This window comes from Canis aureus, chromosome 3 (assembly GCF_053574225.1).
Source record: "Canis aureus isolate CA01 chromosome 3, VMU_Caureus_v.1.0, whole genome shotgun sequence".
Lineage (NCBI taxonomy): Eukaryota > Metazoa > Chordata > Mammalia > Carnivora > Canidae > Canis > Canis aureus.
Window position 1 is genome coordinate 53356308 of NC_135613.1, and position 24516 is coordinate 53380823.

The window sequence follows — 24516 nt, forward strand, 5'->3', positions numbered from 1 at the left end:
TACAGTCAATGAAATACAGATTGATAAAACTAGAAGATAATGTAAATGTCCAATGATAGGGAATTTAAAATAATTTAAAGAAATAATTTATAAAAAAAATATTTTTCACCCATATAATTCCTATAATGGCCACAAAGGGGCAAATCTGATCATGTCCCTCTAGAATATGTGTGTTTCTATTCATCCTTATTAGGACTGCCATTGTCACATTGCTCCAAGCAGGAGCTAAGGGATGTTTGCAGCTCTTCCTTGACTTGTATGTTTGGTTGTCTCCCCTTAACTCACTTTATAATTCAGGTATTAATTCCCTCTCCCCATTTTTCCCTTCTTTCCTCTCCCCCCTTGCCTCCTATTACCTACAAACACCTATAAAGCACCCACTACATGCTGTGCATTGGGGCAGAGAGAGTACTTGCTCTGGAGTATACAGAAGAGGAGTGGTCCATCCCCCATACCATCCTGAGGGCTGCTGAGTTCCTACAACTACTTCAGCTCAGTTTCTGGCTCTCTATTGCTGCATTCCTGGAGAACATGCCACTGAGACAGGAGTAGGCAAGGGCTTTTAGCTCCTTGTAGCCTATACTTTTAACATTTTTTTCCCCATATGCTTCCTGATGCGGGCTGGCTTTTGATTTTCATGTTTCTCCAGCTTTACGCTCTCCATGCTGCCATAGTCCATAAGGACTTTCTGCTTTTCTGATCAGCTAGAGCAGCATCTCTCAATCTCAGTACTACTGACATTTTCAGACAAAATCTCCTGTTTGTGGGGTGCCATCCTGCATGTTGTAGGAAGTTTAGCAGCATCCTTAGAATCTACTCACCCTACACCATTGGCATTCAGTCCATGTTTAGCAACGCAAATTACTTCCAGGGGGACAAAATTGCCTCAGTTGAGTATCCGTAATCTAGAGTTTTATTTCCAAAGCTACTCCAGTGTGATTTATCATATATGATCTAATAAAGATACATCTCTACATGTTGAGGTTCCAGCTCCCAACTAGCTGGTGGGTTCCTTGAGGGCAGGAACTGGATCTTATATTTGGTTGGCCTTCTCATGTCTAGTCAACAGCCTTCATGTGGAGCATGCATTCAAGGCAGGCACAGTCAACTCTGTTTGGTACTAAAAGGTAATGCTGTCACCCCCTCTGTCCAAGGATGGGTAGTAATATCTATTCCTGTATAGATATACCTTCTGGAATTTCAAACAGTGCATATTTAGAAGAGGATATTGAAACTTGCAGATGAGTTCATCTTGAGTGTAACTGCCAGTCTAACTTTGTGCCTGAAGCCAAGTTCATAATAAAGCTATTACCACACAAATGAAAGGTAAAAAAAAAAATGTTTTTTTTCAATTATATTCTGTTGTGCAAAATCAATGCAAATTTATTGGCCAATCATGGAGAATAATGTGGACATTAGACAACCTAAGAAAACACCACACCTCAGGATTCATTCCCCGGGAGGAGATCCAGGGTAGAAATTCTTTTCAGCACCTTCTATATTCTTATAAAAAGCCCCTTTGCCTTGGAGATCAGTGGAGTTCAATGAGTCTCTTGAGGAGCCCAAAAGGAATTTTCTGCCCCCTGATTTACCTGGGGGCTAAAGTTGACAGTGATCTGCTTTGTCTCAGGGTCACGTTTCAGGAGTGGCCGGGAAAGGTTGTATTGGGACTTCTCTGACACTGTCTGACACCAGTCCTCATAAAGTCTTGCCTCATACCTGTGAGAACCAGAGACAACAGCCACCTGTTATGCACCCTTCCAGCACCCAGCAACGACCAATTGAAGACAGAGATATCTTAACAAATATGCAACCCAGGTATCTAAGTACGTACATACACATGTGTATATCATGAGCTGAAGATATTATTGGTAAAATACCTGAATCCATTCTTTTTTCTTTTCTTTTTTAGATTTTTGTTTATTTATTTAAAAGGGAGCAAGAAAGAAAGCATGAGTGGAGGGGTTGGGAAGAGCAGAGGGAGAGGGAGAAGCAGATTCTCCGCTGAGCAGGGAGCCTGACACAGCATTCACTCAGGATCCTAAGATTATGACCTGAGCCAAAGGCAGACACTTGGGGCCACCCAGGTGCCCCTTCCTGAATCCATTCTTAAGTCAATGACTCAGCCAGACACATCACCTGCAGGTAGCACCTCATTTCGAAAGGTGGCACAGCTTAAATGACAGGAGAGCAGAAAGAAAGGCTCCAAGCAATCTTTTCAGGGCAGAAGGGGAGTTGTGACCACTCTCATTAAATCCTGGAAGAACTTACTGGCTAAGATTTGCTCTCATGCTAATCTTCATGCAGCTCAAGACGTCCCTTGCTCAGTCATTAAACACTGACTGGATGCCTACCATGTGTTGGGCTTGAGGGATAACATGGGGAATAACACCCCATGGTAAATGCAGCTAATGTGTTGGAGCACAGGTAAGCAGAAAATACAGGAGTACAATCCTGGAGAGATGTACCGGGCATGAGGCCTCTCATGGCAGGGGTGAGTGCATGATGAGAAGAACACTAGGAAGGCTTCATGGAAGAGGGGCCACACTGAGCTTTGATGGAGTGTCAGAGGACCAGGAGAGGTAGGACAGTGAAAGGGAAATGAATGCTCCCAGTAGAAACAACAGCACAGCCCTGGGCAGAGGTAGGAAAGGGTGGACTGTGATCTGGGGACACCTGAGACCACAGGGGGCAGAGGTCAAGGCTGGAGAGGGAGGCAAAAGCCACGAGGAAGAGATGAGAGTTGGGGGGAGACCCTAAGAGGCCCCCCAGCCAGAGGATGTGCCAGCATCATCGGATCTGGGATTTGCTAACCATGGGGCAGTAGAACCTGTACCCACAGAAGACTTAACTGTGGCTTTAGAGCAGGAACAGCTCTGAGCCCATGCAAATGGCAAATTGTCATTCTTACCATTTCTGTGTCAGAGGACACAGGACATATTTATAAAACTCATCTCCTCTTTCTGCAGCACCAACTGTTGCTTTCTGCTCAGCGAGCAGCTGCTGTGATTTTCCGTGACACTGAGCCCCACGCCATGAGGAGCGCCCTACTTCCTCCAGCTCTGCCAAGTTCACGCTCCTCACAAAACCAGCCTGGAAAGTGTCTGTAACTAGAACGGAGCTGCATCTCCTCCCCAGACCCTGGGTTGGTGACCCCAGAAGCGCTGTACTCACAGGCATTGCAGTTACATCATAAGACAGAGAGTGGCATTTGGCAGCCGTGTGTGTGTGTGTGTGTGTGTGTGTGTGTGTGTGTGTGTGTGTGGCGGGGGGGGGGCCGGGGGGGCCTCCGGGTTTTTGCTGCACAAACCGGGAGCCACAAAAGGCCTCACAGGGTGGGGGGCGTGCCATTTGCAGAACAATGCAACCCCAGAAGCCACTTACTTTTCCAGCAACGAGAGCATATCTTCATATTTCTGGGTCATTCGCTTTCCTTCGGCAGATTCCATGCAACTGTCCCCACAAAAGAGAACAAGAAACGGCACCAGTTTAGAAGAAGCCAACATAACCATCTAAGTAACAAACTGCAGCCTAGAAAGAGACTGAATGGTTTTGGGGGCGGGTTTCCAAAGGCCCCTAAAGGAGCCTACCTCCTTCCTCAAGAACATCACCCACCGGCCACCAGAGGGCAGCTGCAGTTCCTGAAATGCTCGCCTCACCCCCCCCCCCGCCCCCCCCCCCGCCCCGGGGGGGGGGGGTGCAGGGAGAGCAGGACACAGCTACCCCCCACCCCTAGCCCAGCCAGTCCAGTGTGAGGAAGCGAAGTCCTTCCAAAATCTAAATAAAAGGGAAACTGAGATATGAGAAGAAAATTCTAGATGCAGCTTTCTGTATTTCGGGGAAAAAAACTGCATATAACATTATGCCTCATAACAAAACTATATAACATTAAACAATGTTTTATATATGTGTGTATATACATATATAGTAGTGTATGCACATACATGTGTATGTTATAAACATACATATATAACATGTATGTGTATCTTTCTCCTTCCCTGAAATCCTTCTAGGACACGTGATGACAAGCCCTCCTACTCATTGACATGTCTATACAAGGTTCCTCTCTCACCTCTTGTGCCCCCAAATGTGAGCACACCGATGCACACATGTGCATACACACACAACACACACTCAGAGGCTCCGGCGGGGATGCTGGGAGCCACAGAGGAACAGAAGCAGAGTCCGGCTGGAGGCCCATTACCCACACCACTACCTGGTTTCGATGCTCCTCTGCAACCCAAAATGAAGAGACCAGCCTCCAGGAGAATTGAAGCAGCTGCCACTTTCAGAGCCTTCACACGAACTGTGTTGGAGGGTCTGTTTTGTGTGTGTTCTGCCGGCAAAGTGAGGCAGCTTTTTGCAAAGACTTTAAAACACCCACTTGGTCTTTACCAACAAGGTTTCTTCATCAGGTCTCTTGAGCTTACGGTATAAACCCTCAGGTACGCAGAGTAAGCACTGGATTTCCTGGTAGGTTTTCCCCCCTCTACTTGCTTAGTTCCCTTTCCTGGTGAATGAGCAGATGCACCTGTCGAGGCAGCAAAGAGACGTGGAAAGGGCTTCGGACTAGGTGGGTGCCCTCCCTCCCCCCATCCCAGTCTTCCCCTCACGAGCTGTGGGATTTCTGCAAACCTCCTAACCCTAGATCTCAGTTTTGTTTCTTGGAGAATGAGGCCAGAGGGGAGAGCGGTTTTTCACACTGGGCCCCGTGCCGGTTGCCTGAAAGTTTGATAGGTCACAGGAGTAAGTGCAAACTTCCCATAGGTTCTACTTCTCTTCGTGGTAAGGAAAGTAGCCAGTTTGTATATACAGTTGACCTTCAACAACCTGTTGGGGAGAGGGGTGCTTCAGAGACACCAACCCCCATGCCAGCAAAAATCCGCATGTTAACTGTAACTCCCTAAAAACTTAACTACTGTTGACTGGAAGCCTTCCTATAATGTAAAGAGTCAATGAACACATATTTCCTACATTATTGCCTTATATAGTGCATTCTTACGATAAAGTAAAGAGAAAAAAACGGTAAGAAAATCATAAGGAAGGGAATGCATTACAGCACCATAAAAACTCTGTCTAGGTAGTGGGCCCTGTGCCCCCCGCCCAAGATCTATCTTCTGCTTCAGCAGTGTGTGCAGGGAACAGACCCCGCGCCACACCTCCTTCCGGCCTCCCCACCACCCTCCTACCTCTTGCCCAGCCGCAAACTTTGAACCATCCTCTCAGCCACCTCCTGCCTGCAGACCCGCCAGCACCAACCACAAGCTCCCGGGTTCATCAGAAGTACTCCACGTGGTCAGCCTGCACCTGCAGACCTCCTTCGCCTCCCTCCTTCCAGGCTTCTATGTCTACTGCAGTGATGTGGCTCTGGAGAGCTGGGCCACTTCTGCCACTTGGCCAAGAATGCTCAAGGGTGTCCAGCATCTCTTGAAGTTGCAAAAGCCACGCCTTAGCTGCGCCTCTTCTAGAACACGCAGGAGCCATCCCCGATGGGAAGGGTAAAACCTGTGGTGCCGTGGAGGCTGCCAGGGAGGTGGACGAGAACCTGAACCAGGTCCCTCTGGGTCTGCTGGCCCTGGGCTCTGCCCATCAGACTTCCTCCCCGCTCCTCGTGAGTCCTGAAGAACAACTTCCTAGAGGAGCAGGTGAAACTCAAGAAGATGGTGGGCACTTGATGCACCCAGACTGGGCTGGGCAGGTGGCTCCTCCTGTGCCAAAGGCTGGCTCACTCTCCAGCAGGACGAGACTTGCCTCCCGGACCCCTCTGGCATCCCCGTGGTGTCAGGACTTCGGCAGGAGCCTACCTCTCCCTGCAGCTACTAGGCAGCTTTTAACCACCCTGGAGCCCTCGCCCAAGCCCTGGACCAAATGGAAACTAAAACTTTGTAGAAAAAAAAAAAATCTGGGCTTAAATCAGCTGTATAATATAGGGTACAGTACAAACGTGAATTCATTTTTAAACAAAGGGGACTTTTCGGGGGAGCTGGAGAGGACGCTTTGGAATGTCAATCAGATCCCCCCTCCAGGCCCAGGCCCTCTTACCACTTCCCATCTCCCTTGGCCATCGATGCTGGCTGCTGACAAAGCGCAGCTGCCTCCCTCTTGGGGAACAGCTGCAGCCAGAGAGCCCCTTGCCCAAGATCATGCCCCTCCCCTGGGACAGCCCACATCCACGGGCAGGTTAAGAAGATGGGGGCTCAGCAGTACTTGGGGCCAAGCCTCCTGTGGCTGGGGACTCCCTGGAAAGGGCTCTGGGCTGGGACTCCTGAGCCCTGGAATGTTCCAGTTCCTTCTGGGCTCTCTCTGGGGCTGTAGGCCTATCACCTCATTTGCTTCTCTGAGTTTCTTCCTCTGCAAAACAAGGAGCTCAGCTAGCTCAGACCAGATCAGCAGGCCTGTGTATTTGACCTGTGTGGAGTTTGGGGAAAGGTGAGGTACTTGCTAATTCTGAAGTTGGCCACTTTCATACACATCGTGATTTTCAGCTTCTCTTGGAGTCAGGAGATTACTCACACTGAGCCTGCTTTCCTGCTGGGCAGCCCTGGATGGGGGCTGGGGACCCTGCTGGACCACATCCTGGCTGTCTTGCATCATCTTCCCAGCAGCCTCTGAAAGACTTCAGTCTTACCACCTGGGCCAGAGGGGCTCTAACGCCCCACCTAAGGCCAGAACACCTGTAAAGCCCGTGTCTCAACGCTAATTTTTCTGTTTGGTTTGCCAAAGCTGAAAGCCCTCCACGAGGTTCTTTAGAAAGAAGATTTGAAAGACGAGGGTGGCTCAGTGGCTGAGCATCTGTCTTCAGCTCAGGGCGTGATCCCAGAATCCTGGCATCAAGTCCTACATCGGGCTCCCCACAGGGAAACTGCTTTGCCCTCTGCCTATGTCTCTGCCTCTGTGTGTGTGTGTGTGTGTGTGTGTGTGTGTGTGTGTGTGTCTCTTGAAAAAAATAAAATCTTTAAAAAAAAAAAAAAAAGAACAAAAGAGGGGTCACTGAAAGACTGCCCTTCCTTGAAGCATCCTGAACAGATCCTGCAGACAGCTCTCCCTCGCATCTAGCTGCCAAGGTGCCTTGACCTGGCTTGGCTTCTAGGCTCAGCTGAGTGGTAGGCCAATGGTTTCCAAACCTGGTCAACTGTTGGAACTGCAGGAGGGAGCCTGCTAAGGAAGCAGGTTCATAGATTCGGATTCTGTGCAGTGGGAGACGAAGCCTGGGAATCAGCATTTAACAGGAGCCCAAGGTACTCTAATAGGCAAAGTCCTTACACCATGCTGTAGGAAACTCTGGGCTTCATTATTTTCCAGCAACCTTAGGAGCCAGGCAACACTGTGTCAGAGGAGATATGTTGGTCGAGCCCCACTGCTTGAAAGCCCCTGACTAACGTACCTCTAGAAACAAATCTCATGGAGCAAGAAGAGGCAGCTGGCCATCCTTTAAGCTTCATTTAACACCAAAGGGCCCCCAGTCGGTCCAAATGTATCAATCTCTCTACGGAATGTTTGTGCCCTCTTACCCCAAAATTCACATGTTGAAATCCTAACCCGCAATGGGATAGGATTAGGAGGCAGGGCCTTTCAGAGGGCCTAACCAGGCCAAGAGAGTGGAGTCCTCACGAAGGGATTTGCAGGGAATAAGAAGAGGCCCCACCGGGGTCCCCTGCACCTCCTATCCTATGAGGACCAGTGAGAAGACAGCCTCTGTAACCAGGGCGGGCCCTCCTCAGACACCGAATCTGCCTGCATCGAAATCTGGGACCTTCTCAGCCTCCAGGGCTGTGAGGACCATCTCCGATATTCTGTATAAACAGCCCAAGTGGGCTGAGATGCTGGAGAGAGATGAAGAGGATTTTCAGGCCCAAGGTAAGTGAGTTGCGTGTCTCCAACACTCAAAATCCAGAGCAGGAGCTAAAGCCCAAGACAAAACTGCCTCTCAGGGACCAGTTACTCACGGATGTGCGAGGCGTCTGAAGTTGGTGGAGGGACCCTGGATGCGCTGCCTCAGCTCCTGCGCCCAGTGGAGACCCCCGGCCATGGCGGGCATGTTCTTGTGCGTGGAGGAGAACCCTGGCGGGGCACAGCACAGCCCAAATGAGCCAGGCCCCGCCCAGGAACACCTCCCCCCAGTTACCTCCCCAGTCCTGTCTCCATGTGCTAATGTCACCCTGGGCTCACACTGAGATGGGGGCTCCCGGGAGATCACCGTGTGTGGGCCGAGGAGCAAGGAGTGACCTTGGGCAGAACACTGCATGGGGGCGGAGGACAGGTGTTCCCAGCCCGGCTCTGCTGCTCACTGGCTGTCTGACTCCACGCCACTGACTTTCCACCTGCCGCACAGCAGTAGCCCCTGGGGGCTCCTTAAAACTACTGATGCTTAGGAGCACCTGGGTGGCTCAGTGCTTGGGCGCCTGCCTTTGCTCAGGGCATTATGCCAGGGTCCTAGGATGGAGTCCTGCATCTGGCTTCCTGCTCAGTGGGGAGCCTGCTTCTCCCTCTCCCACTTGAGCTCTCTCTCTCACTCTCTCTCTGTCAAATAAATAAATAAAATCTTAAAAAAAAATACTGATGCTTGGACCCTGCCTTCACCTTTCTGATTTAATTGGTCTGGGCAGGGCCTGGTCACTCATACTTTTAAATGTATGTAATACCAGAGTGAAAGGGAGCACCTAGGTGGCTCAGTTGGTTAAACGTCTGACTTGTGATCTCAGCTCAGGTCTTGATCTCATTGGGAGAAGTTCCATTGTACATTCAGGGTTGAAAACATGACCTTCAACAGAGAACTTAATCTCTCTGGGTCTCAGGTTTTTTTCACCTATAAAGTGGGGATAATATCTTCCCTGCTTAATTTCCAGGATTTCTAGGAGAATTCACTGCAATTATGAATAAGACTGGCTGCATGGACTGTGAGCCACAAGACCAGAGTTGGCACATTCTGGATAGTCTGACTTTGGCCCATAAAATTGGCTTCCTGGCTCATAATTAGTTGTCATGGTTGAACAAGTATTAGATAGATTTCTTGATTTCATCCTTCCTTCCTTTCTTTTCTCTCTCCTTCCTTCCTTCCTTCCTTCCTTCTTTCCTTCCTTCCTTCCTTCCTCAGCTGAAAGATTTGGTGAGAACAAGCCACTGCTTCTAACTAGCAACCAGAGCTAAATAGCTGTCTCTGCCTTTATTTTGCCACAGACCTCACCACTCCCTGTTGTCTTACACTCAACACAGATCTATTACAGTTACTTTCTCCCTAGCCTCCATGATAGGCAAAATTCTATGATGACACCAACGACCCTCATGCATACATAATCCTCTTCTTATTAGTGTGTGAGGAACCTGGCTACAATGAGAAATCACTCCTGTGACAATGTTATGTTAGATGGCAAAAGGGAAATGATCCTGGGTGGGCCTGACTTCATCAGGTGAGTCCTCTAAAAGCAGACTATTTCTCTGGTTGCAGGAAACAGAAGTCAGGGATGGGAAGCAAGCATAAGAAGGATTTGGGGTGCCACTACTGGCTTGAGGATGGAGGCAGTCACACAGCCTTGCCACATATCTGGTCACTAAATGGTCCCCCCAGCTGGCAGCCATCAAGGAATTGCAAATCTCAGGCCTACTGTCACAAAGAACTGAATTCTCCCAACAAAATAAGCTGGAAGGTGGATTTTCTCCCCCAAAGCCTCCTGATGAGAATTTGGCCTGACTGACACTTTGATTTCAACCCTGAGCACTCAGAATGGGAAAAAAGCTCCATCAAGCTGGGCTCTGACCTACAGAATTATGAGCCAAAAGATGGGTGTTGTTTTATTTAAGCCACTAACATCACATTATGTCCTGGGATCCTGGGATTGAGTCCTATATCAGGCTCCCCACAGGGAGCCTGCTTCTCCCTCTGCCTATGTTTCTGCCTCTCTCTGTGTCTCTCATGGATAAATAAGTAAAATCTTTTTTAAAGAATGGAAAAATCACACCTTGGTATGATAGCACCCTTGGTCGGGCGCCTGACAGCTCCTCCCTCCAAAGGCATGGCTGATATAGTGTTGGAGGGGATCAGAAACTTTTCTGGGGCATGTAAAAATTTATTGTGGTATGTCAGAGACTAAGCAGTATGGCAGCAATGACCAAGGGTCAACTGGTACATTATGCTCGGGTCTCAACCAGAAGCAGTTAGGACTTGACTGCTCTGGGCCAATCTCAGCCCCAGAGACAGGGAAATGCTCAGTTCAGTGAATTCTACAATTACCCAAGATGGTCTGAGATGCCAAGCAAGAATGTCTTGCTTTCTTTTCCAGGAGGATATCATGGGTCCATCTTGGCCATTTAACAGATACAAGGGGAGTGAGTTGCACCCTTCCAGGCATCACAACTGCCCCATTCATATCCGCTGGCAGCAAACCTACCAAGTTCGGCCTCCTCCTGGACACGCTGACTGTAGATTGCCCTCACTGTATCCAAGTCTTTGATGAACATGTGGATGAGCAGCAGGTATTTTTCAGAGGCATCCTGTGCCACCAGCGGTCTTTCCAGAAGTTTCCCTGCTATGTCTAGCAGCTGCAAAGGAGGCAGAGAGAGAAGAAGAAGTCACAGTTTCAACCTTTCTAAAGTCACATACATCTTGTTTCCTGGCTTTTCTTTCATATGTCTGCCAACAGAAGAGGGTCAAAATTGTTATTGTGACTCTATCAGTAATTATGAATAGGTGGGTATTCATGGTTGTTGTTTTTTTTAATTTTACTTATTTATTTGACAGAGTGAGAGAGAAGGAACACATGAGCAGCGGGGAGGGGCAGAGGGAAAAGCAGACTCCCCACTGAGTGTGGAGCCCGATGTGAGGCTCGATCCCAGGACCCTGAGATCATGACCTGATCCAAAGGCAGATGCTTAAATGACTGAGCCACCCAGGTGCTCTTCTCCTTTGCTTCTAAATGAGGAGTCCTGAATTACCCACTGAACCCTCATGTGTTGAGAGAACCTGAATAAAAGACCAAACAAAGAGAAAACTAAGGATATCAGAGAGGTGAAGTTCTCCATTAAAAAAAAGACTGAAAACAAAGGTGGAGGGTGAAGACGGAGACAAGATAAAACAGTTAAGTGGGTGTCGGGGAGAATGTGGAAGGCTAAAATTTGAGGGTGGGAGCAAGAACAAAGTTTCAGAGAGAATTCTGGAACTAATTTCTGAAATGAGTTCAAATGCTTGGAGAGGAATCCTACTAGTGCTCCCCTATGAATTAGGGAGCCACACTATTTATTAAAGGTCATACATATCTATACTTGATGGCTAATGAAGCCTGGCATGCTGGGTTACCTGATAACCTGGAATAGCACAGACTCATCCATCTGAGGTTTGAGCCTCTTCTACAACTGTCCCAGTGGTCATCGAGGCTACCTGAGGATATTTCTGATGACTGGAAACTTACCCACTTCTCAAAGAAGTCCACTTCACCTTCTCAAGAAGTCCATTTCACCTTTCAATAGCTTTCACAGAAATCTCTCTCCTCCACTGAGCCAAAATCTGCTTCCTGGTAACTGCCACTGATCAGTCCTGGATCTAATTCTTAAGCCTTTACAGAGTAAGTTCCTTTGTAGTTAATAAAAGATCGATCACATGCTATGAAAGTGTCATGTCTTATGACTCAGAATTCTCAGTGTGCAGCCATTTGTCTACTCATCATCCTAAGCCTCCTCCCTATTCTTGTTCCATTTTGCTCCTTCCCTGTTATACAGGGCAAAGGTAGAGTCTTCTTATTCTAGTTGCTAGTAGCTGACTGCTATAACCAGTTACGTAGGGTTTTCTCCAGCTTCAGTCAACCATGCAGCACTGGTTAAATAGCAGGGTACAGCAGAGCCATGGATTCAGGGTGGGGACCATAGCAGGCTTCTCCACTTCTAATGGCCATTGTATTGATAAGGCCCAGAGAGAGCATTCCAGAATAAATTCTTTTTTAAAAAAGTTTATTTATTTATTTAAGTAATCTCTACACTCAGTGTGAGGCTTGAACCCATAACCCCAAGATCAAGAGTCTCATGCTCTTCTGTGGGAAAGAAAGACCAAAAATAACAAAGGCTAGAAAGGAACAGAGAAGATCTGCAGAAACAGCAACTTTACAGGTAATATAATGGCACTAAATTCATATCTTTCAATAATTATTGTGAATGAAAGTGGACTAAATTCTCTAATCAAAAGACACAAGATATCAGAATAGATTAAAAAAAAAAACAAGACCCATTGATATGTTTACAAGAGATCCCTTCTAGACCCAAAGACACCTCCAGATTGAAAATGAGGGGGTGGAGAACCACTGATCAGGCTTATGGACATCAAAAGAAAGCCAGAGTGGCCATACTTATATCAAACTAGATTTTAAACCAAAGACTATAATAAGAGATGAAGAAGGACACTATATCATAATAAATGGGTCCATCCAATAAGAAGATCTAACAATTGTAAATATTTATGTAAACAAATATCTAACTTGGGCGCAGCCAAATATATAAATCAATTAATAACAAACTTAAAGAAACTCATTGATGATAATACAATAATAGTAGGGGACTTTAACACTCTACTCATAGCAACAGACAAATCATCCAAAGAGAAGATCAACAGGGAAACAAGGCCTTTGAAAGACACACTGGACCAGATGGGACTTCACAGAACATTTTGTCCTAAAGCAGCAGAACACACATTCTTCTCAAATGCACTTGGAACATTCTCCAGAGTAGAACACATACCAGGTCACAAATCAGGACTCAACAGTACAAAAAGACTGAGATCATACCATGCAAATTTTCAGACCACAACACTATTAAACTTGAAGTCAACCACAAGAAGAAATTTGGAAGGACCACAAATACATGGAGGTTAAAGAGCATCCTAATAAAGAATGAATGGGTCGACAAAGAAGTTAAAGAAGAATTTAAAAAACACATAGGGGCAAGTGAAAATAAAAACACGACAGTCCAAAACCTTTGGGATGCAGCAAAGGCTGTTCCTAAGAGGGAAGTACTCTGTAATACAGGCCTTCCTCAAGAAACAAGAGAAGTCTCAAATATACAACCTAACCTTACACTCAAAGGAGCTGGAAAAAGAACAGCAAATAAAGCCTAAGTCCAGCAGAAGAAGGGAAATAATAAAGATTAGTGAAGAAATCAATGATATAGAAATTACAAAAACAGTGGAATGGATCAACAGAACTAGGAGCTGGTTCTTTGAAAGAATTAACGAGATTGATAAACACCTAGCCAGACATGTCAAAAAGAAGAGAGAATGGACCCAAAAAAATAAAATCACAAATGGAAGAGGAGAGATCACACCAACACTGTAGAAATACAAACAATTTTAAGAGAATATTATGAGCTATTATATGCCAACAAATTAGGCAATCTGGAAGAAATAAATAAATTCCTAGAAACATATAAACTACCACAACTGAAACAGGAAGAAATAGAAAATCTGAACAGACCCATAACTAGCAAAGAAATTGAATCAGTAGTCAAAAATCCAACAAACAAGAGTCCAGGGCTAAATGGCTTCTCAGGGGAATTCTACCAAACATTTAAAGAAGAATTAATATCTATTTTTCTGAAGCTGTTCCAAAAAATATAGATGGAAGGAAAACTTCCGAACTCATTCTAGGCGGCTAACATTATCTTGATTCTAAAGCCAAAGACCCCACTAAAAAGGAGAATTTTAGACCAACGTCCCTGATGAACATGGATGCAAAAATTCTAAACAAGATACTAGGTAATCAGATCCAACAGTACATTAAAAGAATTATTCACCATGACCAGAGTGGGGTTTATTTCTGGGCTTCAAGGGTAGTTCAACATCTGCAAATCAATTAATGTGATACATCACATTAATAAAAGAAAGGGCAAGAACCATCTGATCTTCTCAATAGATGCAGAAAAAGCATTTGACAAAATACAGCATCCTTTCTTGATAAAAAAAAAAAAAACCACAACAAAGTAAGGATAGAGGGCACATACCTCAACATCATAAAAGTCACGTACAAAAGACCCACAAAAGACCCACAGCTAATATCATCCTCAATGGGGAAAAACTGAGAGCTTTTCCCCTGAGGTCAGGAACATGATAGAGGTGTTCACTCTCATCACTGTTGCTCAACATAGTACTGGAAGTCCTAGCCTCAGCAATCAGGCAACAATAACAACAAAAAAATAAATAAGAGGCATCCAAAAAGCAAAGAAGAAGTCAAACTTTCACTCTTCAGAGACAATATAACACTCTACGTAGAAAAGCTGGAAGACTCCACCAAAAAATTGCTAAAACGGATATAGGAATTCAGCAAATTTAGGATATAAAATCAATGCATGGAAGTCTGCTGCTGCATTTCTATACATCAGCAATGAAGCAGCAGAAAGAGAAATCAAAGAATCGATTCCACTTATAATTGCATCAAAACCCATAAGATATCTGGGAATAAACCTAACCAAAGGAGTAAATGAAATATACGCTGAAAACTATAGAACACTTATGAAAGAAATTGAGGAAGACACAAAGAAATGGAAAAACATTCCATGTTCATGGATTGGAAGAACAAATATTGTTAAAATATCTATACTACCCAAAGTAACATACACATTCAATGCAATCTCTGGCAAAATAACACCAGCATTTTTCAGAGCTCAAACAAACTATTCTAAAAATTTGTATGGAATCAGAAAAGACCCTAAATATCCAAAGGGATGTTGAGAAAGAAAACCAAAGCTGGAGGCATCACAATTCCAGACTTGAAACTCTATTAAAAAGCTGTAATCATCAGGGCACCTGGGTGGCTCAGTGGTTGAGCATCTGCCTTGGGCTCAGGGCATAATCCTGGTCTCGGGATTGAGTCCCACTTAGGGCTCCCGCAAGGAGGAGCCTGTTTTTCCCTCTGCCTGTATCTCTGCCTCTCTCCCTGTGTCTCTCATGAATAAATAAATAAAATCTTTAAAAAAACAAAACAAAGGTGTAATCATCAACACTGCATGGCACAAAAACAGACACATAGATCAATGGAAGGGAATGAAGAACCCAGAAATGGACCGTCAACTCTATGATCAACTAATTTTCAGCAAAGCAGGAAAGAATATCCAACGGAAAAGAGATAGTCTCTTCAATAAATGGTGTGGGGAAAATTGGACAGTCACATGGAAAAGAATAAAACTGGACCATTCCCTTATACCATACACAAAGATAAACTCAAAATGGATGAAAGACCTAAATATGAGACAGGAATTCATTAAAATCCTAGAGGAGAACCTAGCAACCTCTTTGACCTCAATTGCAGCAACTTTTAACTAGACATGTCTCCAGAGGCAAGGGAAACAAAAGCAAAAATCAACTATGCGGGACTTCATCAAGATAAAAAGCTTCTGCACAGCAAAGGAAACAACAAAACTAAAAGACAACCTACAGAATGGGAGAAGGTATTTGCAAATGACAAAGGGCTAGTATTGAAACTCTATAAAGAACTCATCAAACTCAACACTCAAAAAACAAAAATCTAGTTAAGAAATGGGCAGAAGACATGAACAGATGTTTCTCCAAAGAAGACATACACCTGGCCAACAGACACAGGGGGAAAAAAATGCTTCACTTCACTCTAATCAGGGAAATACACATCAAAACCACAATGAGATCCCACCTCACACCAGTGAGAATGGTGAATATTAACAAGACGGGAAACAATAAATGTTGGAAAGGATGTGGAGAAAGGGGAATCCTCTAATACTGTTGGTGGGAATGCAAGCTGGTACAGCCACTCTGGAAAACAGTATGGAGGGTCCTCAAGAAATTAAAAATAGAGCTACCCTACAACCCAGCAATTGCACTACTAGGTATTTATCCAAAGGATACAGAAGTAGTGATTCAAAGAGCATCTGCACCCGAGTGTTTATAGCAGTAATGTCCACAATAGCCAAAATATGGAAATAGCCCAGATCTTAGATGTCCATCAATGGAAAAATGGATATATACACAAAAAATGTGTGTATATATCATTATATACTATTTTATATATATATATATAACAGAATGTTACTCAGCCATTAGAAAGAATGAAATCTTGCCATTTGCAACAATGTGGATGAGCCAGAGAGCTTATTATGCTCAGTGAAATAAGTCAGAGAAAGACAATTATCATGTGATTTCACTCATATGTGGAATTTAAGAAACAAAACAAGTGAACATAGAGGAAGGGAAGGAAAAATGAAGTAAGATAAAAACAGAGAAGGAGACAAACCACAAGAGACTTAACTATAAGAAACAATTAGGGTCACTGGAGGGGGGGTGAGGGATGGGGTAACTGGGTGATGGGCATGAAGGAGGAACTTATAATGAGCACTGGATGTCACATGCAACTGACGAATCACTAAATTCTACATCTGAAACTAATAATACACTATAGATTAACTTGAATTTCAATAAAATCAAATTAAAATTAAAAAAAGAAGAGTTGCATGCTCTTCTGCCTAAGCCAGCCCAGCCCCTCCAGAGTAACTCTCCTGAAAAGTATTTTTAGGTCACTGTGTTTCTTTTGTTTTCTTTAAGATTATTTATTTATTTATTGATGAGAGACCCAGAGAGAGAGGCAGAGACACAGGCAGAGGGAGAAGCAGGCTCCATGCAGGGAGCCCGATGTGGGACTCGATCCCAGGACCCTGGGATCACAACCTGAGCCGAAGGCAGATGCTCAACCACTGAGCCACCCAGGTACCGCCATTGCTGTGTTTCTAGAAAATCATTAATTATCAACCCGGGAAGCCTAGTCCCAACCCCCCACCCCCACCCCAGTCCCTTGCCCTGGTTCGCCCACAGTACCTCTCTGCAAGATTGACGGGAATAATTACTCTCCATGGGAACAAAACAGTGGGAAGAGGATCCTTGCCCTCCACCACTGAGGGTGGGGGTGTGAGGATAGAGCCCAGCAAGAGTACCCCGACCTACTGCACAAACCTTAAAGGCATGCTCCAAACCAGGGGCATCATCGAAGGCTTGGCTGAACACAGTCCCCAGTCTTCGGTCAAGATCTTCTACTCTCTGGTTAAATTCAGACACGTCATTTTCAAATTCCTAAAGAGACGTCACAGGGTCATAAGACAATGATTTCCTCAAGGCCAATCCCACTGTGCTCTTTCTGACAAGCTTTATACTTAAAGTGGCTACACCAAGGATTTATTTTTTCTTTTTATAAAAAAATTTTATTTATTTATTCATGAGAGACACACAGAGAGAGGCAGAGACACAGGCAGAGGGAGAAGTGGGCTCCCTGCAGGCAGACCCATGCAGGACTCCATCCCAGGACCCCAGGATCACGACCTAAGCCAAAGGCAGACGCTCAACCACTGAGCTACCCAGGAGCTACCCAGGAGCCCTTATTTTAATTTTCTAAACATCACCTACCCACACAGACAGTGACCCTATTATTGCAGTATTTGTTTTCTTAGGCACAAGGCAAAATGGTAAAGCGAGTGGGATGGGAGGTTGGTCACTCCCTTTCTGGGCCCCTCTATGACCTCCTGAAGTCCAGGGCCAGCTCATGTCACTCCAAAGTCTACCTCAGCAGCGGCAGCCCCAGCAATGAGGCTCTTCTGTTCTGACCACCTACTTTCCCTCCTCCCCCAAGTCAAAATCCTTTTTTTTTTTTTTTTTTTTTTTTTAGTGTAAATAAACTAATCTGGCCACTAGGAGGAAAGCTAGCTAATTAAGCTAATACCCACTATTTCTTCTAAGTATGCTTTAATTGGTTAAGAGGCAGCTAGCCATTGTTTCCAAGGTTGCCAAATTTAGCAAGCAAAGGTACATAGAAGATACCCAGTTAAATGTAAATTTCAGATCCATGATGAATAGACACATATTTTGAACTTAGGCACACGAGTTTCTCAATTATTTTATTTTACTGGGCAGTCCAAAGTGTGTTCTCTTTCTTAGGTTGCACCAATTTTCAAAGAAACTCTGTTAACTCAAATCTCTAATCTGTGCCATCACTATTATCTGTTATTCCTGCTGCACAACACTGATGCATATTCTTAAGAAAAGACAAGAATAGAAAAGCACAGCATTTTCCTCCTCTCAAACCCAACCACATTAACACTATAGTAGGATTTGGTGTGTTCTTAATTTTATCATCTGGTGGGGAAACACACAGTATATATGCTGTTTTGTTACCTGCCCTCCCCCAATTTTTTTCCTACTTCAGACTCGTGGAATTTTTAGAAAGTGCCATCTTCTATGTTTGGCCAACGCATCTCCCACTGTCTGAAGGTGCTCAGAGCAGATTTCTGCTCAATTTCTTTCTCCTCTTCCCCCCAATACTCTTGCAATTCCTTCTTCTCCCATGATTCAGCTATTCCCTTCTCGGGGCATTCCATTCCCTGTTTCTGTACTGACCCTTCTGCTTCCCCCACCCCCCCCCCCCTTTCAAGCTCGGACTCACAAGTCTCAGATTTCCCAGGGCTACAGGTGACATGTGGGCTCCTGGGCAGCTGGAAACTGCAACTCTGGCCCTTTCCTCCTCTTGAGGACCCTCTTGAGCTCAGAACAACTCAGCTCCTGCTTGGCTCACCCCTCCCCAAGCCACTGATGAAATTCTGTCCGGATGTGCCTGGCCTCCCCGGAGCACTCCCCACTCCAAGCCAATAGCTTTGCCAGCTGCAGGTCTGCACCCGCCTCCACTGTCATCCCATGCTCATCTCAGCGGCTCGGAAACCCTGGGTACCATCAGCAGTTAGAAAAGACCCCTCCTGATCTTTCTCCTGACCTAGAATAACTGCGAGTGGTCTCTGTGAAAACCCCTGGGGTCACAGGGCCTAAGGAAATACACAGGGAAAATGTAAGCAAACACCCAGACCTTACTGCCCCGGGGCCATCTGAGAAAGAAGCAGCTCCCAAGTCTGCCTTTCCAAGCCTCACCGTGCTCTGGGGGTCCAAGCAGTCATAGGAAGACTCTTCGAAGACCCTGTACAGCTCTTGAAATTCACCATGCATTTGTTGGACCTGCTGACTCAGGGCGTTTCCTCGGATTCCACTAAACTCAAGCTTTCCCAGTTTGTGGAAATCCAGGATTGTCTTCAGGAGATCCTGTAGGGAGCAAGTCACAAAATAGTTAAAACAGTAACAAGAAGGGCATCTGTGTGTGGCTCAGTGAGTTAAGCATCTGCCTTCAGTGCGGGTCATGATCTCAGGGTCCTGGGATTGAGTCTTGCATTGGGCTCCCATCAGTGGGGAGCCTGCTTCTCCCTCTCCCCCTCTCCCTGCTTGTACTCTCTCTGTTTCTCTCTGAAATAAATAAAATGTTTAGAAATAAAATAAAAATAATAACAACAGGAACAGCAGTAGATAACACATTAGTACAGGAAGTGCTAGAAACCACGGGGGTGGTGGTTGCTTAGGAAAATACGAAGGCTGATTAGTATCGGGACCTTATTATTAGATTGGGTTGGTATAAATAACTCCTGGTGAAACTCACACAGCCAAGAGAAAGGACATGTAAATAAGATTCACACAAACAAAAAAAAATCAAATTTATACTTCAGCCTCTTTCCGGGTTCTTGGATAAATAATAAAATATAACAACATTATTTGCATGATTGGTGGCTTTACTTCCAGTTTTTAAAAAAATCAATTTCAAACGGAACAGGCTGTCTGGTTCTAAAAGGACAGCTATCATAGGGCATATTGATGGAAAGTGGGTCCTCCAAATAGTTCTGAGGACAAACCAAGAGGTAGACACCAACATTCCCAGCAACCACTCCTGCTGAGAAAAGTCCCGTGCAGGGTTCTTTTGCAAGAGTCAGCAGCACGAGACACCATGTGGACAGCTGGGGGACGGTGGGCAATTACTTGACATTTCTGTGTTGGGTTTCTTCATCCGTTAACAGGATAATAACAGCGGGAGTGAAATAAGTGAAATAAGTCAGTGCTGGCTTAGGATTTAGGCCAGTGCCTGGCACACACCTAATATGCAGTAAGTGTGGATTACTGTCACTGTAGTCGTTGATGTGCAGTGTCCCGGCCGTGCTCAGAATTAAGTGACAGGTGGACCCTCCCAAGTCCCCAGAAGCCACTTCATCGGACAGGAGTCCTCCTTGCTAACAGGACAGACTGGGTTTTTCTCTCACGAGGACCCACCCATCTGAAAGCACAGAACCTGCAAATCGACTTTCTCCACATTACAACTTCCCATCTAGGCGTGTATGTCTTTAACAGGAGAGAAGAAAATAATCATGACCTTTGGGTGGTTTTGGCAAGCATTTGGTGTGGACCCTCGGGAGTGGGGGTAGGAGGCCTTCTACCTTCTACCCTGAGAGAGTCTGAAGGGCAGGTAGAAGGAACACTACGTCACAATGCAGAAGACCCAGCGGGTCCTGGTTCCATTCCAGGAAATCCTTGCTGCCAGGGGCCACCGCCAAGGGCTGACCCATCAGCCTAGTGAAAGCCTGCCCGACTCCTTTCTATTGCTGGGACACCAAGTCCAGCAACAGTGACAGAGGCACCAGGAAGTGCGAAGTGGGGCTGGTTTGCCCCATGTTGCTAGGAGGGCCCCTTGCATCCTGGGGCAGCCCATCTGACAACCTTTGTGGTCGGCTATGCTCAGGGTCAGGCATGAAAAAGAGGAGAGAACCAGCCAGGGGGAAGGAAGACACACACCCAGACTGGCGGTCTTATCTCTGACAGTGGGAAATGGGGCAATCTTTACTTAAAAACCCGTTTTGACTTCATATACATGGAGGAAAACAGAAATGAATTTGATTTAAATGAAATTGACTTAAATAGTAAATCAAATCATTCAAAAAGTGTTTAGTTGTAATCAGTGTGATAGGAGAAAGGGATTTGTGTGGTGGAATGTCACCTGGGTACTTATCTTTCCTAATTCCGTGGAAGTCAATTTCAGTTTTTTGAGGCAAAGAGTCTCTAACCACGTTAAAAGACAGATGCATCTCGATATGCGTGATTACATCGGAAAACGAGACTGTGTTTTGTGGCACTGTTTTATTCTCAAGAATACTTGAAGCATGGTCTTGGGGCCCCAGAGGTACCACGGTACCTTCAGACCCTGGAAGAATCCTCAACGCTGAAGAAATATTTGTTGAATGAAAAACTAGGGACACCTGGGTGGCTCAGGGGTTGAGTGTCTGCCTTTGCCTCAGGGCATGACCCCAGGGTCCTGGGATCGAATCCCACATCGGGCTCCCTGCAGGGAGCCTGCTTTTCCCTCTGCCTGTGTCTCTGCCTCTCTCTCTCTGTGTATCTCGTGAATAAATAAATAAAATCTTTAAAAAGAGAAAAAGAAAAACTATACAATCTGTAAGCTTGCACTGAGCTACAGCACCTCCAGGAGAAGATGACAGGTGGGCAGAGAACCTATGAACCAGCAACTCAGGAGCAACTGGAAAAAATAAGAAAAATTAGACAAGAGAAGAGCATTCATTACATAGCACAATGGAACTGTGCTTTTAAATGTTTGAAGGGCCTGGGTCGAGTGCAAGGCAGAAGCGAGCATGGTCCTAGGCGGCGGGCACAAACCAGGCAAAAGAGGGGACAGGGCAAAAAAGTGGATTTGACCTCAATTTGTAGATTGCATCTTGTATTTGACCATGTTGGGTTATACGAAATGGCAACGTCATGAGGTTCCACTAAGAAAGCAGCACCATCTAACACCTAGAAATGCCCAACTGTAGAATGGGCGTTGAGATAGGTAGTGAGCTCTCCATCAGGGCACGGATTTTAGTAGAAGTCAGACATCAGAGGCACTGTAGAGCAGGTTCCTGAATCAGGCGGAATCAGGCGGAATTGCCTCCCACTGTCGAAACAGATTCATCGTAACGATGGCGACTACAGCTTTGATTCTTTTTTTTTTTTTCATTTAATAGCTTTTCTTATAATAAATTTATTTTTTATTGGTGTTCAATTTACCAACATACAGAATGTGGTTTATGTATACAGCTTTGATTCTTAACATGATTTGAATGTCAGTTCCTTTCGTTGTTTATCTAGAGGTCCTCACAACACAGATAAAAGGCCATTAAGGCCCATGTGAGGCTTCAATGACATTGAAGAAATATCCATTTTTGCTCTTCAGGCCAGTAGACACATAAAGTTCACAAGCTTGGGACCAAGGGCCCAAAGGCCCTGGGCCCTACCACCCTGGTCTGCCATTTCCCAGCTACATATAAAGCAACACACTTCGCCTTCCTAAATAAACCTCCCTTCCACGTGCGTGCACACCACGTGGTGGGCTACCACCTGACTTGCCCTGGGCCACCGCGTGTCACAGCGAATGTGCTGGTGTGGCTTCAATATGTGGGGCCACTGTCATGATTTACCATCACGCTGATGTCACTAGAACAGGTTGGTGGGCAGGAGAGGTCTAACGGCTGGATAGACAGCTGCCCCCTCCCAGCCGGATCCCCCAAAGAGCCTGGGGTCCCAGGCAGGCAGCTGGCAGACTGGGTCCCATTCCTAGGAACAACTGAGCAAAGCTGAATAGGGGGGAGGGGGAGGGCTCCATCTGCGCTGTGGCCTGTGAGGTGTGGAGTCAACCATGGGGATGAAGACCAACCCCGCAAACACAGGCCCGTTTTGGAAGGAGAGGTCACGCCACCCGATCTTAAAAGAAATGTCTTCAGAATTCATTAAGGGAGAGCACAAAGCAGGCATTCATAGAGGAGAATCTCAAAAGGTCGTTGGGTAAAAGTCTGTTTTCTTTACCTTTCGACAGTGGCTGACCTTCTGCGGCTAATGGTCTCCTGCGCGGTCCCAGGCTCGGGCCTGGCTGAAAGGGAAGCCGCCCCAATTAGGCTGGGGATGAAGGCAGGCGGCAGAGGGCTGCAGATGGTAGAAGGAGCGAGGAAACTCGGTGCATATTAGGTCAGCTGATTACCTCTCTCCCTGCTAATCACCTCGCATAAAGCCTCAGCAGGAAATCATTTTGTCTCCAAGTGAATCACAGCTTTACAGCAATTTTATAATGAAAGAAATGAGGGTTCTCTCCAAGCTGCTTAGGACATTGCTCGGAAGGAAGAGGCTGCAGGCAGAAACACAAACAGGGGGTCTGCGGCATCTCTGTGGCCACAGCACAAAAATGAAATGTGTGGAGGGTGTGTGTGTGTGGGGGGGGCGTGCATGCTATATGTGGGAGCATGTATGCACGTGGTGTATGTGTGGGTTTGGGGTGTGTATGCACGTGATATGTATGCATACAGTGTGAGTGCGTATATGCATGGGGGTGAGTGTTTGGGGTATGTGCATGTATTGTGGTGTGTATTCACATGGTGTGTGTGTGTGTGTGCGCATGAGTGTGCACTGGAGCACCCAACAGGAAGGTACGGTGAGGGATGGAATCAAGAGGCAGCTGAACCCCTCTTTAGCCCTTTGAATTTTGACTGTTCAAATTGCAAAGCTGGCATATACTTTTGGGATTTCCTTAGGAAGTCCTAAAGTCAAATAAATAAGGCCCTCTCATGGAAGGGGGGTTATAATTTGACCCAAATGACTTATTTAGAAAAAAAGATGTGGGGATCAGGTGGTAGAAATAGGGTCCCAAAGGGCAGAATCAAGCGAATGAGGGCAGAAGAAAAGCACAAGATCAGTCTGAAACCCTCTCAACACAAGGAAGGAAGCAGGACAGAGGGACAGGGACCTTCAGACTCCCTGCTGGAAAGACAACATGCCCCTGGCTACAAATCCCAACCACAGCTCCCTGCGCGGTGTGACTGGGCAAGTGAATTTATGCGTCACACTTGGTGAGGGCATTGGTACTTAGCTCTGGCTGGAGGTAGGCTGCCAAACATGTTAGTTCTTGATTTTCCTATTCTTCCCTTCCCTCCCCTAGGGTTGGCTCTATAAGAGATTTGCTGTATCCTGGTGAGGGGGAGGAGGGAGAGGAGGGAGGGCAAGGGAAGTAGAGGGAGGAGGAAGGGGAGGAGGCAAAGGGGGAGGAAGGGAGGAGGAGAGGGGAAAGGGAAGGAAGGAGGGGAGGAGAAGGGGGGTTGGATGGTAATCTGAGAACATAATCATTCTGCGCTCCGACCTGCAGACTCCGCTCAGCAACTTCCAGCCCTGCAGCCCCGTCCTCGCCCTGCCCCCACTCTTGCTTTAGCGGGTGCCCAGAGGGAAGAGTCCATCTGCACAATAAAACTTTCTCGTGCAAAAGAGCGAAGAGAAAAGCAGTACAAATCAGAGGGGGGATAAATCTAAGGGAACCATGGAGGGGAAAAGCCAGCCCTTTTACAACATAACCCTGGACATAGCCACACAGAAGGGTGAGGGTACGGATGTCATTTTATTAATGCAGCCTCGTGTTATTTGTTCATTGCCGCCACCAATGTCTCGGTGGCCACGTATTAGAACGGCAAGACGAAGAAGGTGAGATTTCTAGTAATTCTTGCTGGAGAGGAGCAGATTAATCCCATTTCAAACAGGCATTGATCACAGAAATACATGGGGCCACATGAAATATACTCCCAGAAGAAAAATAGCCCCGCAGCCTCTGCACTGAGCCGAGTAGGGGAGCAATGGGGGAGCCA

At 46.0% G+C, this 24516-nt stretch overlaps 1 protein-coding gene across 1 annotated transcript in view; it reads right to left on the bottom strand.

The window, feature by feature from the left end:
• Positions 1–24516, bottom strand: part of DNAH9 (dynein axonemal heavy chain 9) — a 331426-nt gene that overhangs the window by 287153 nt on the left and 19757 nt on the right. The window contains exons 7-12 of the mRNA XM_077892621.1: positions 18902–19069; positions 16946–17062; positions 10386–10536; positions 7947–8061; positions 3385–3453; positions 1593–1719 (exon numbers count right to left, since the gene is read on the bottom strand). Of these exons, the coding sequence (XP_077748747.1) occupies positions 1593–1719; positions 3385–3453; positions 7947–8061; positions 10386–10536; positions 16946–17062; positions 18902–19069 (747 nt within the window). The remainder of the gene's footprint in view (positions 1–1592; positions 1720–3384; positions 3454–7946; positions 8062–10385; positions 10537–16945; positions 17063–18901; positions 19070–24516) is intronic.